The 14,158-nt window shown below is 46.0% G+C and overlaps 1 protein-coding gene across 1 annotated transcript in view; it reads left to right on the top strand.

The window, feature by feature from the left end:
- The window catches only part of SKAP1 (src kinase associated phosphoprotein 1), a 235,036-nt gene that overhangs the window by 34,136 nt on the left and 186,742 nt on the right, over window positions 1-14,158 (top strand). Inside the window, exon 4 of the mRNA XM_065422494.1 lies at window positions 11,312-11,428. Coding sequence (XP_065278566.1) covers window positions 11,312-11,428 — 117 coding nt within the window. The remainder of the gene's footprint in view (window positions 1-11,311; window positions 11,429-14,158) is intronic.

Raw genomic sequence — 14,158 nt, 5'->3', positions numbered from 1 at the left:
AAGCCTTAAAAATGTCCATAAAAATGCTAAATATACAGCGGTTTGGGGAATCTCGGTAAGTTCAAGATGAAGAAACCCTTTGGCTTTCACGGATCTATTCACTCTGGTCACTCAAATTGTTAGGGGAGGATCTAAATTGCCTGGTACGCAGCTTCAGAGGGACAGAGGAGCCTTTTCAAATGAACGCTCGGTGCGTCTTCTGAACCTGCGTGTGTACGAGGAAGGCACTGCTGCTTTCCCTTTATAAAGAAATCTCAAGGGTGACTGCAATATGCGTAGAGGAATACAAGAATATAAGAACGGCCATACCGGGTCAGACCAAAGGTCCATCTAACCCAGTATCCTGTCTACCGACAGTGGCCTATGCCAGGTGCCCCAGAGGGAGTGGACCTGACAGGCAATGAGCAAGTGATCTCTCTTCTGCCATCCATCTCCACCCTCTGACAAACAGAGGCTAGGGACACCATTCCTTACCCATCCTGGTTAATAGCCATTAATGGACTTAACCACCATGAATTTATCCAGTTCTCTTTTAAACGCTGTTATAGTCCTAGCCTTCACAACCTCCTCTGGCAAGGAGTTCCACAAGTTGACTGTGCGCTGCGTGAAGAAGAACTTCCTTGTATTTGTTTTAAACCTGCTGCCTATTAATAACTATCAGGGGGTAGCCGTGTTAGTCTGGATCTGTAAAAAGCGACAGAGTCCTGTGGCACCTTATAGACAGACGTATTGGAGCATAAGCTTTCGTGGGTGAATACCCACTTCGTCAGATGCATGTGGTGGAAATTTCCAGAGGCAGGTATAAATATGCAGGCAAGAATCAGTCTAGAGATAACGTCCCAGAGATAACATGCGTCTGACGAAGTGGGTATTCACCCACGAAAGCTTATGCTCCAATACATCTGTTAGTCTATAAGGTGCCACAGGACTCTTTGTTGCTTTTTGTAGAGGAATACGTGGCCCAAGCACTATATTGTGCTCTTGTTGAATGGAAGAGCACTGAAGAAATTGCCCCGCTGGGGGTGAAGACCTGATATACTGTTCACACAGAACATCACCTGAGCCTTTACATACTATGTAAAAGCAGATGGAGTGAGAGTGCCTAGGATTTTGAAAGGAACAACAAGGCTCTGAGTTAGTTCTTAACAGATTTCAGAGCTCTGCCTCCAGAAGACGGAGGAATTGTGTAACTTCGAGTCCCGTGTCGTCGTCCCCACCCCCCGGTGGAATTACTAGTAGAAAAAGCAGGGCCCTTTATTCCCATAACCCTTGTAGTCCATTTAGGAATGGGCCAAGATGCAGAGTTTAAATCCTGAGTCCCAACTTTTTCCAAAGCTTCCGGGTGCTCAGATCTAGAGTTTTGGGTCTGGCCCGTTTCTAGCTCAAGCCAACTTGAAATTCTCCAAGGGACTGGACATGTGTGCTCTGCTTCCAGGGGGAGATGTTTTTGTTTGGTCTCTCCCATGACCCCTGTCGCTTTCTCTTTCTAGCCCATCCTGTTGAAATCTAAGTTTGGTTCTACTCTGAAAAGTGACGATGGAATAGTTTGTATTACGATAGTGCTTACAGATGACCTCGCCCTAGGTGCTAGTATGACATCTTACATAACAAAGCCGATCCCGTTGTGCCGTCAGTCATACTTACCACTTTATTAAGGGAGAGGTTGGTTTTGATTCCTGGAAGCCTTGCAGAGCCAACACCATATGGGAGAGCAAACTGGATTCTCTTCCTTGTGCGTTATCATCAGAATTGTTTACCAAGTTCCGATTGGAGAGCCAGTTAATGCCCGAGCAAACCTTTTTAAGCCAAGAAGGGGTCCGCTAAGGGCAAAACACTGACAATGGTGGCATTGCGTGGATGTAACTCAAGGCATAATTTGGCCCGCAGAACCGTTGTTACTGAAGATGATGCAGAAGAAGGGAAATTGTGACAGTAAACCTGGAATCCCCTCCCAAAATCCTTTTTACACCCTCTTCCCCCATAAAACCCTCTTCCAAAAGACAAACCAAGCCAGCGTCCATAGATGAGCTGCTTGTTGATGAGGTGTGGGAAGCCGTATGGGACCTGTTGACGGGTCTCATAGACTCCTAGACTTTAAGGTCAGAAGGGACCATTATGATCATCTAGTCTGACCTCCTGCACAATGCAGGCCACAGAATCTCACCCACCCACTCCTGTAACAAACCCCTTACCTATGTCTGAGTTATTGAAGTCCTCAAATCGTGGTTTAAAGACCTCAAGGTGCAGAGAATCCTCCAGCAAATGACCCGTGCCCCATGCTGCAGAGGAAGGCGAAAAACCAATCTTCCCTGGAGGAAAATTCCTTCCCGACCCCAAATATGGCGATCAGTTAAACCCTGAGCATGTGGGCAAGACTCACCAGCCAGCACCCAGGAAAGAATTCTCTGTAGTAACTCAGATCCCACCCCATCTAACATCCCATCACAGACCATTGGGCATATTTACCTGCTAATAATCAAGGGTCTCTGGTTTTGTGCTAGCTCTCAGAAGTGTGTCTCTCCAGAGAGGTCCTTTTCATGCGCTGTCGGCATTACTGGCCGCCTACCCTTTCCAATTGGGAGCATCCAAATCCTCAAGTATGCGAGCATTCTGGGTAGCCATGCAGGGGCTAGTACTGATTTGACTGGGCTCTTCTGTGAAGGTGTGGGGAGTGCTGAATGCCAAACAGAGCATAGGAAGGAGGGGGGGAGTCAGTGAGCTGAGAGGGAAGGAAAAACGGAAGGAAGAAAGGTCTCATGAGCTGAACCTGAAAAATGCAGTTTGGTTCAAGGGAAGGGAACATGGTCTGTGTACTGGGCCAGGAGATTTGAGTTCTGTTCCCGGCTCTACCGCTGACTCAGAATACCTCTACGCTGCAACAAAAGACCCGTGGCTGGCCCGGGATCAGCTGACTTGGGCTGCAGGCCTATGAAGTTGCAAGGTAGATGTTCAGGCTTGGGCTCAAGCCTTGGCTCTGGGACCCTTGCCCCCTCGCGGGGTCTCTGGGCTGCAGCGTGAGCCCAAACATCTACACTGCTATTTGGTAGCCCTGCAACCCAAGCCAGCTGACCCAGGCTCCGAGACTTGGTGCCGTTTTTTTTTTTTTTTTTATCGCCGTGTAGATGTTCCCGCTCCATCTGAGCTTGAGCAAGTCATTCCCCACCCCCTGTGCCTCAGTTTCCCTTCTGTAAAATGAGAATAATGCCTTTTAAAAGTGTTGTGGGGCGTAATTTATTAGTGGATAGAAATACGAAATTGTTAGAAGACAGTTTGAGCCATTTAGTTTGCCTGGAACTCTTTTTTGCCCTTCATGTGTGTGTTTAACATGTCATAAACTGCAGAATAAAATCCCTTGGTTTTACTTGTTTATATCCCATGGGAATCTTCTGCTTTGCTAGGTTTCATGCTCTCTTAGCAGGGCTGATGTGAGCCATGCGTCCCCTGCTCTATGGAACTGCTACCCACTTGAGAGGCAGAGTATACACTCGCTTTAGGGAGGGTGTGAAAGGTTGCACAACAGAAGAGCTATGGGGAAGAAACTGGGGAATGGGGAAGCTTAGGAGGAAGGCAGATTTGGGGAAAGAAGAAGAGAGGGGAAACCGAGCGAGGAATTCAGCTGAGGAATGGAATTGGAGGAACAATCTGTGCTTGTGGAAGGATGATGTACAGATATTGAGGTGGGTTTTTTTGTTTGTTTGTTTATTATGATGCCCTGAAACTTTTGGTAATCTGGGCCCTATCTCCACTTGCTTCACCCCGTGTTTGAGAATGGACAGGCAGGAACATATCAGGACATGAATTTGGTTGGAACAAACCTTGTCCGGTTACAGAGTTGCCCTGGATGTTTAGTTAATTAGCTTGGCAAACAAAGGCTGCCGTTACAAATTTCTTGTCTGTATTTTTTTGTATAAAAACAAAAAAATACCCAAACAAAGAAATGTGGGAAGGTTGATTTGAGCATCCGTTAAGGGACAGTCCTGATATTTGGGGCTTTGTCTTATATAGGCACCTATTTACCCCCCCCCCCAACCCCATCCCGATTTTTCACACTTGCTGTCTGGTCACCCTAGATCCCTGCAGCAAGATTAAACTTCGAATCCTATTTGCAGGGGCAGTAGAGGACGAAGCCTGGCCTATGCTAAAAAGTTAAGCCAGCCCAACTATGTCACTCAGGCATGTGTGAAAAATCCACACCCCTGAGCGGTGTTGTTAAACCAAGGTGGAATACCTACGCTGATGGGAGAACCCCTCCTATGGGTGTAGGTACTGTCTACACTGCAGTGCTTTAGCGGCGTGGTTTAGCTGTGCCACTGTAGCATTTTAAGTGTAGACAAGCCGTGAGAGAGATCATGTGGGAAACCGGAAAGAGAAGACCCGACAAATCAATAACTTCCAGGTTTTAGCGTTGGGTTTTATTTAGTCATCAAGCGTGTGTCTTGGCCATGTGACAGAGAGAATTTTAACCCCCGCCTGTTCTGAGCCTTTTCATCGAATTTTTGTTTTGTCTATGTTCCACTGTTTCAGTTTGCAACACTAGAATAGCTTTTGATCCAGTAAATATCCAGACCTTCTGATTTTGGAGGTGTTGGCGGATAACAGAAGTGGTTTTTGTGTCCCATATGCAGGGCTGGGATTTCCTACTCGGAGGGCTACAGTTTGCTTTATGAAGTGTGCCCAATCAGTATTGCATTGTCTGATTTTAAAAGAAAGCAACAAACTTCCTGGCATTCATAATCAGGCTCCGAAGGGGTTAAAGTCTTGTCCACTGTCTTTCCCCCCCCCCCGCCCCCATTATTGGTTCCTTTTTTTGCTACCTAAGATGATGCTGCACGCTGCAGCTCACCCTACTGGCCATACATGTCCATTGCAGCACGGAAGAACCTATTTTAGAAGAGAGAACTTTTTTTTTAATTGGCTAGCACTTAACAGTCTGCAAATCAGTCATGGAAGAGTTACCTCTTGCCTCATGAATATTCAGCAGGGCTGCCCTCCAGTTACAGAATTCCCAGGCATTGTAGCAATGAACATTCTGGAAAATAATAAGTCCGAAGTTAGTGTGTTTTTTCCACTTTCTGGTTGTTTTAAACGTAAGTGGCATTTTAGTAGTCCATTAATTTGCATGTGATTAGCAAACTGGGTACCGAATGAACAGAATTAGTCTTGGATTGTATAGGCTTCTGGCCCACCAAATCCTGTGTGAGGGATGTCTTGAGTTGCATCTGACTCTAATACAGTGAGGCGCTACTGTCCAGTTGGTAGGATGAGACGTATGGATTCTCGTCCACCACTGGCTCAACTGCGTTGCCCCGAGTAAGTTATTTAACTATCTGCCTCATCTTCTCCACTATCTGGGAAATGAGAATATTTATAAAGCTAGATGAAGCATTTTGAGATTGAGATCAGAAGTCCTAATTATTAGAATTTAATTAAATCCTTAAATAGCTCCGTCATTGGTCGGGCCGGAGAAAAAGGAATATTTGTAAGGGACTTACAGAGTAATCTACAATAGACAAAGAAGCAGTAAGGGCCAGATTTGCAGGTAGATGTAACGTAACCTTCAATTTTTATGTCGCGCACCTAGACACTGTGGGGAGGAGCACATCAGAAATGCCTGTGAATAGAGGTGTAAAACAGCATTGTGTATCTCAGCAATAAAATCACATCAGACCTCCGCTACTCACACATTAATCACAAGAGCTAACCACGCAAATCCAAATGGGTATTTAGGAGCTGACGAAGCCTCTAAGACGTTGAGTAGGAAACGCCATACATTTTCTAGTACATAAATGTGTTCCAAAAGGTATATCATTTATACTGACAATGTCGACCGAGCCTAAGCATCAGCATTGCAACTGTGAAGCCATAATATATTTACATGTGAATAACATTTACATGTGTGGGTGCATCTGTGCTGCTGGATTTCCACGTGATACTCCATAATTTAGGGGAGTGATTGTAATAGGGGATATTAAGCCATCGTATTGATATTTCCACAGCTCTGCTTTGGGAAGTGCATTACGACTAAATTAGTCCCTGAAAATCTGGAGATATTAACACTGTCGAGCATGAAGGCAGATGGGATTTGGATCAGAGACCTTTATTTGTAGATTTCAGAGTAGCAGCCGTGTTAGAGTGATCCGGAGGACTCATTAGTTTTAAAGCAGGAATTTTGTTTCCTACAAGCACTTGAATATTAACTGGAGTCAGGGATTTTTACTTCCTCTGGCGTGTGCTAGTCCGTCATAAAAGCATAAACAGAATTTGGTGAGTGTTGATTTTCTTCTCTCCTAAAAAGACACTTAATGAAACTCCAGGTACATGGATAAAGACCTTCACTGAAGGGGAAACCAGCTTTAATCGGTACTCCCTTACCAATCTGCTGTAGATGTGAATGCGTTTTTCACTGTGAAACCCTCTCACGCCTTTAGAAGATAAATCAGCCTGTTCCTCTTCCCACACGTGCCAAAAGGCATCAGCTTGGCTTTTTATACCTCAAACTAGTGTAGCTTTAAAAACTTCTCTCCCCGGTTCTGCTCTGTTTTTTTTTTTTCATTTCTCTTCACCTGGGTCCACTCCAGCAAGGCCTTGTCCGAACAGCAACACTCGGTGCTTTTAGTCTGTCGCTCTCAAAGCAGCGCCCACGTTTTACAGATAGGGAAACTGAGGCACAGAGGCTCTTCCCCAGCGTTGCTCAGCAAGATGGACCAAAGCTGGGATGAGAGCATAGGTCTTCTGGCTTCCAGTCCAGGGCCCCCTCGTCCACTAGAGCACACAGTTTGCAGTGGGGTGCTAGACACTTCCTGTAGGCCTCGGTCCTGCTCCCAGGCAGCGTTTTATTAACACTGTGCGGGGCCCCCTCCATGTTCCCTGCTCATTGTTGTTTTTACTTTGCCCATGTTCACTCAGTACTTTCGGTCCCCGCACCGTGCCCCAGGGCGTGCGATCATGCATGTCTCTTTCAGGGCCTGTCCTAATACGACCAGTTAAAGACCTATCGACCTTCATTCACACTGAGCCCGGAGGGTCTGCCAGATACTGCAGCTCGGTAAATGCCAGGCCTAGGTGAGGGCTGCCTGCTGTCCAGCGGGGACCCGACGTAATTGACAGCAACCCGAACTGACACACGCTTCTATCTGGGGCCTCCACAATCAGAGCTTGCCGGCACCGTTCGCTCTCCCGCCGGTGATGCTACAAGTTGCCGGAGACGGGATCTTTCCCCACCGCGGTCTGCTTAGAATCAATATGCACAAAGAACCATCTCTCCATTAATCTCCCATCACACCTTTGGGCCGCTCTTTGTGTTGCCGCAGAAGACACAGCCGCTGTGTAAAATGTAAGCCAGCTAATCGCTGGTGCAATTCATTCCTTTTCTCTCCCCACCCCACCCCCAATAAGAATCAGAGGCAAGGTACAGTATTTAGTATACTATGCACAGCCAAATGCTGCGCCATGGGACCTGCTGCGGGAAATGACAGCCCACGGGGTCCCTATTGTTCTTTCCCTCCGAGTCCAACTTACTTTTGCTCATGCTCCAAAGAGTGATAAGTGGGGGAATTTTACTGAGGGTTTGGGTAGAAAGATAGAGCCGCTCTGTGTCAGGTGCATGGCAATTATTTGCTGGGATTTCTGTGCTATTTGGTTTTTATTCCCTGTTTCTTCATTAAAGGCTAATGAGTTTTTTCTTCATTCAGGAACAATAGCTTGGCCCCTGACAAGTTCGAGTTTTTTGGGTTTTTTTTTCCTGCTTGGACTCAACTAGCTGTTGCTGCTCCATAAACTCGACGGAGAAGTGAATTAAAGGGCAAGAACTTCACTCTCCTAATGCAAATCCAAACAGAAAGAGGAAGTGGCTTAACCGCCCTCCCCCCCCCCCCCCCCCCCCCAAGGCAGTGATGTATGTTTTGTCCTTTGAATCTCAACACAAGATGTGAAAATATTCTCAAAAACAAACTAGGAGACATTAAAATGAAAGGCAAGCCAGGCTTTGCGTCTTTGTTGGCGGGCATTACGGTAACAGCTAGCGATCAGGACCCCATTATGGTAGGCACTGTCCATCTGTATCTCTGTCTGAGCCCATACATATTTGTAATTGTGCGGTTTGGCCCTGTTTGCCCAGGCATGTGAAAATCTGGTGTATATTCCGGTTTGTGAACGTAACAAGGAATGATGTGTGTCTAGCAACACCACCTCTAGATGATATCTCATGACACAACACACGTCTGTTAGACGTTATGCAAAAAACATGTCTTCCTGTGGCAGCCCCAGAGCCTGATCTTGCAGTCCTTGCTCACGCATGCAGTCCTTCCTTGTGTTGGTAGACCCCATCATTTACATGGGACTATCCCTGTGAGTAAGCCTCTGGATGAAGCCCTTGTTTTTGCAAATGGCTTACTGCACTGATGCAGTGATGCATGGTACGCTCATTTCCAATGAGCCCAGCTCACGCGGCTACGCTGCCTCTCGGTATTTGCAAACCATAAACAGTTTGCTCGTTATCACAATGATGCTGCACCTGTATCTCATTATAGGAGAGCACCTGTTACCTTGGTAATTGTTTAAAAAGCCTTTTTAAAAAAAAAAAAAAGAGAATTTTGGCTTGGTTGAAAGGAAGCATTCTTTTAACAGATCCGTGGGCTTAACCGTAGTGGCATATTCACCGTGTGTCTGCAGCGACGTGAGTCACCGGCTTTGTTCCACTGCAGCGCGGTGTTTAGGAAGATTTCTCGTTAGAATAAACTCTCAGCGGTTGTGCTCTGCCTAGAACGACGTGATGTTGCCGCTCGGTAGCAATTTGTAACCCGTTCTCTTTTAACACTTGAGTATCGGTAGTGCCTTCTTATCCCAGGGTTCCGAAGCACTGTACTAAAACGGATAAGCGCGGGGGAGCTGAATGCTAAAGTGACTTGCCCAAGGTCACTCAAAGAACCGGTGGCATGTTTGAAATAGAATCCGATCTCCTGCCTCTAGCTGATAGACCACACCACCTCTGTGTAGTGTCTGGCCAGTATTTGGTATACGGGAAAGGTAAACAGTCTACCAGTTTGTGTTCTGCGACCTGCTACCTCTGTCATGCAGTTTCTCCTTGGTAGGGTATTACTCTCTCAAAGCCAATAAACACTGCAAATCCTAAAAGCAGGACCGCATCTTTGTGCAGTTGTGGGGTGGTTGTTGTTGTTTTTTTTTTGGTCCCTGTATTGAATTTGCTCACCACTATTTGAGTATTGAAAACACGCGGATGTAGGACTGACAGAAGGTATGTCAGGAAGTAGGACTGGCCAAAGATGTAGCAACTGTATACTACTTTATAGCTCTTAATAGCAAATAGAAAAAGAGATGGGTTTGCCTAGATTTTTAAGGCCAGAAAGGACCCCTGTGATTGTCTAGTCTCACCTCCTGTATAATGCAGGCCCTGACTTAAATGCCAGTTTGAACTAGATCATATCTCTTAGAAAAACATCCCGTCTTGATTTAAAAGTTGCCAGTGATGAAGACTGCACCGCGACCCTTGGTAAAATGTTCCAGTGGTTAATTTACTGCACTGTTAAAAATGTACAGCTTATTTCCGGTCTGAATTTGTCTAGCTTCAACTTCCAGCCACTGCATCTCCTTATGCCTTTGTTTGCTTGATTTGAAAAGCCCATTATCAAATATTTGTGGATACTTATGGACTGCGCTCAAGTCACCCCTTAACATTCTCTGTGCTAAGCTAAATAGATTGAGCTCCTCAAGTCTAACACTGTGTAAGGCATGTTTTCTAATCCTTCGTGGGGCTCTTGGCTGAATCTCTAGTGGCTTGAGCAAAGGTCTGGGAGCCACGAACTCCTGAGTTCTAATCCCAGCTGTGATGCTGATGCCTGTTGATGTGGGGTCAAAGTTTTAAGAGTGCAGTTTTTCAAGTGTCCACAATGGCAGCCAGGTGTTCCAAAGTGCTCAGCACCCAGTGTGACACTCCTGAGTCAGATTTTCAAAAGAGCGCAGAACCAATAGGCTAAATTCTCTCTTGAGGAGAGGAGGAGGGGAATTGGCCTCTGATTTTGGTGTTTGAAAGGGACCTGGGCACCCTTGAAAATCTGATCCTGAATGTGGGGCTGAGCGCGTTGGAAAATTCGGACCTTAATTTCTCCGTGCCTCAGTTTCCCCATCTATGAAAATGTGGGGTGAGACCTGTGGGTGTTTGAGGATTAGTGGAATACAAACTGCCATATAAATGTGGAGTGTGATTTTATTTTTTTCTTTCTTCAGCTGCTGCTTCGTGCATGTGCGCACACCTCTCCTTCCCAAACCCCTCGATGCGGTTTCACTGCTTTGGTTTAAAATCACCAGGCACAAATCTCTCTATAGTTTGCTGAGAGAAATATACACGGTCTTGTTTTTAGCAACGTAGTGTTTGAGCTCATATTAAAATCAGTTGAAAACCCCCTTCTCATTGTTTAGCGTGTGTTGAATGAATTGTGCAGCTGTCTTTTTGTCCTGTGTTTTTACACACTCTGTGTGTGTGTGTGTGTGTGTGTTTCTGGGAGTCTTCAGCTTCTGTCTGCGGTTATCAGCATCTTCCTTCTACAAAGAGGCCTGTTACAGCACCATCTATCTTACAATTTTATACTGCCACTCATCACCGTGGTATCTGAGAGCCGTCCATGTAAAATCATCAGCAATAACAAAGCCCCTCATGGACAATCCACTCTGACAGAATGGAATATACAAGCACTCTGTTGCACCAACACAAAAATATTTTGCTTCAGTTCATTTGCATATGGTATTCTGCCAGTATGGGTAGTAGGTCTATAATGTGTTAAGTTTTTCTAGCACCTCTCCTTTTGAGATTCAAAATCTTCTATATAAGCATTAAAGGTCTAAACATCCCTGTAAAATGGGGAAATTGAAGCCCTGAAGGGGAAAATTTTACTTTCCCAAATGTAGTGTAATGAGACCATAGCAGAGCTGGGGCTAGAACTCGGGTATTTTGACTCCCAGTCTTTAGCTACAAGACAGACCTTCCTGGCCTACTGCTTCTGCAGGTACCAGGGCCATATGCTTTTGGGGGCATACTCTGCCCTTGGGGGTGCATGCACCCACACACAGTCCCCATAAATGTCAGCATGCATCAAACCGAGGATATACCTCTTTGTTCCCACAGTCTGATCTGGCCTCTTCTGAAGTGCTTTGGAATTTGACAGTGGCCAGAAGATAGTTGGGAGCAGCAGGGAATAATTTCCACCGTAGGCCATAGGAGTTGGGGTGGGGCTAGGGGCGTGTGTTGCTTTCCACTTAAAATCAGTTCACTTCTTCACCTCTTCTCTTCCCTTTCCAGGAGGGGATCAGGCTGATGCTTACTTCGGACAGGACAGCTTTGATGACAACCAGAGCTGGAGTTTCGTCCCTTCCACTGTGTCAGATGCGTCGCTTGCATCGGATTACCAGGATGACGGTAAGAGCGTCTCAACTTCCCACAATCCTTTGCTGTGTCGTGTTTGGAGGGATAGCCTGAATCTGGTCTATTTTTCCACTCTTTTCCCTCTCTAACTTTCCATGCTGCCATCGTTGATGGGTATCCTCTCTCTGTTGAGGACTAGCTGCTTTATCAACCCGTGTAAGTTCTACTGAATACATTTGGTACCTTTCCAAAATGAAAGGGACAAATCAACACACCAGTTGCATGATTAAAAACCAAACTGTTTCTGTTGTGCTCCAGATTCCAAGTGGTGTAGCAGAGCAGAACTTACCCCAGTGGCCTATGGATTTCAAAAGTTGGAGTGATTTGGGGAGGCTCATCTTTTTTTTTTTTTTTTTTTTTGGTTGCCCAATTTGAGACATCTTAAAGGGCCCCGAGCTTCCGAAAGTGCTGAGCACCTGCCTTCTGAAAATCAGGCCCCCTTGCATGGCTCAGTTTGGGCATCCGCACTCGCGAGTCATGTTTGAAAATCTTGGGCCCCCTCTTCAGGGAAAGGCAGAGATGCTTCAGGCTGATCTTTTGGGGACGAGCTGTAATGCAAAGGCTGGGCACGCATTCATTTGAGGCCATCCAGAAGCCGGAGTAGAGCATTACTCTTTGCACAGGAGCATCCGCTGTAGAAAAGTTTCAGGAACACTTGTCTCTGCTTGCAAGTGGGCGGCTTAGCCGTGAGAAACACGTGATGTGCCACTGAAATCAAAGCTCTGTAGTATAGCTCACGTTATTCTAACTTTCCTGTCTGTAGTCATCTCTGGTGTAACCGTATTGAAGGCTGATTGATTTTTTTGGTCCCCTGATGCTCCAAATCGGCTTCTTTCCGGATCTCTCATTTCCTCCTCTTCCTTAAGCTCCCTAATATTTTTCTCCCCCTCTTAGGTTTCTCCTTCCTGCTTAATTTTCCAGGGCTTCATTCCCATCTGCCCACACACCTCCTGATCTTTCATTCCCTGCTCCTCCACCTTCCTGCACATCATAAGATAATCGATCTTCTTTTACTTGGGATGAGCTCATAAGCACGGATAACATCTGTGGTATGTGGCATTAGCCTTGTTGTGCAATGTGGGATGCTCTGCGTATCTGCAACTTCTACTGGCGTGGGTCATAAAATGAATGGGTTCATTACATTGACTGGAGACTGGGTTGGTTCAGTAGCTCACAAATAATTGTAGAGGATCACCGTCATGAGTAAAAGACACGGAGTTGAGGTTCTGTTCGTATCGTGTGACTTAAGAAACTCTCTTTAGATCTAAAACACACCTATATACAGCATGGATGAAGGGGAATACGACATAGATAATGGGTACCAAACTAAATGGGCATCGAAGGGTGTGAAGACCTGGGCATAGCCTCATGATGACAAGAGCGATCTCTTTATGAAATCTATTGTTTCTCCATGCACGTTTATTAAGCGTTCACAAACGGGGGGAGGAGAGGGTTGCTTTGCTAACTTTGAGTGGTGATTTTGGGCAGCCGTAAAGGGCATGATTTGAAATAACTCTCCCGAGCTATGTAAACATTTGCCACCTCTGGAACTTTCAGACGCTTGAACATTTCAGACTTAGTGCAGGGATGCCCACGTGGAGAATGGCAAGAGGATTTTTTTTTTGATGCTGGCATTGAGACCAAACTAACTGCTGCTACATTAGAACGAGTTACCTGTTCTTGGACTTCCTCCATAGCATGGGCAGCAAGAGCAGCAGCAGTTTTATATTTTTTGGGTAAGAAGTTGAGCGTTTTTTTTTAGTTTCGCCCTCCGACATGAACGATTGGATGTAGACCCTTGCCTGTGAATTGTTGGTGACCTCTGCAAATAGGTGAGCGGACCCCCACGGCGCTTGATCCGTGGCCTGATCTGAGAGGGGTCAGGAAGGACTCTGCCACAATTGATCCTTCCAGACTTATCCAGGTGGCACAAATGGATGACTCACCCATCTGTCTGGGCAGCTGTATTTCTTGAGGAGTTGCCACAATGCGCCTTTGTTAATACTGTCAAAGGACCTTGTTTTAGATCAGTAACTTTGCATAGAGGTTGGCATTGTCCCACATGCCTTTTCCGGGATTTGGAGGAGAATAAAGATGATGTTAGTGGTGCCACATCCTGTTTTGAAATTCCACTGACTCCTGGGGACATTCTTGATGTACCTAGTTGGAGCCAGTCAAGAGGGACTCCTGCCAGACCTTTACCAGGAATAGGTACAAAGGAGATCCCTTGGTAACCTCTTTTGATATAGAAGGATAGTTGCAATTACTCAGCTTCCCAGGTGGGTAACAGGGCTGCTTAAAGACTATGGCTAAGTGATACACCACCATAATGAAGATGTTTAGAGCTGGCATCTTCAAGGCGTGGTCAAGAGTCTCTATGGATCTCTAAAGGGGGTGGTATTGCAACACCTCGGATTGCTTCTGTCTGGCGAGCGCGATGCTGCGGATTGGCGGCTGGATTCGGGAAGCAACGTAATCTGCTGCGTAGGGTGCTGGACTATGACTTGGGACACTGCTGTGTGACTGTGGGCAAGTGGCTTCAGGTGAAATCTTCCAAAGTCCCATCGGCTTTGAGTGAGACTCAAGAGCCGAAGTCATGATTGAAAATGGGATTTAGGCACTTTTGAAAATGTGACCCTTTCCGTGCCCCTGTTTCCCCTCTTACACTGGGTCTGTCTTGGCTATTTAGACCATAAATTCTTCAGGGCAGTAACTCTAGTCGCT

Source organism: Emys orbicularis, chromosome 25 (genome assembly GCF_028017835.1).
Source record: "Emys orbicularis isolate rEmyOrb1 chromosome 25, rEmyOrb1.hap1, whole genome shotgun sequence".
Classification (NCBI taxonomy): domain Eukaryota; kingdom Metazoa; phylum Chordata; order Testudines; family Emydidae; genus Emys; species Emys orbicularis.
Note: the sequence above shows the minus strand (reverse complement) of the source record. Positions and strands in the feature narration are given on the sequence as shown.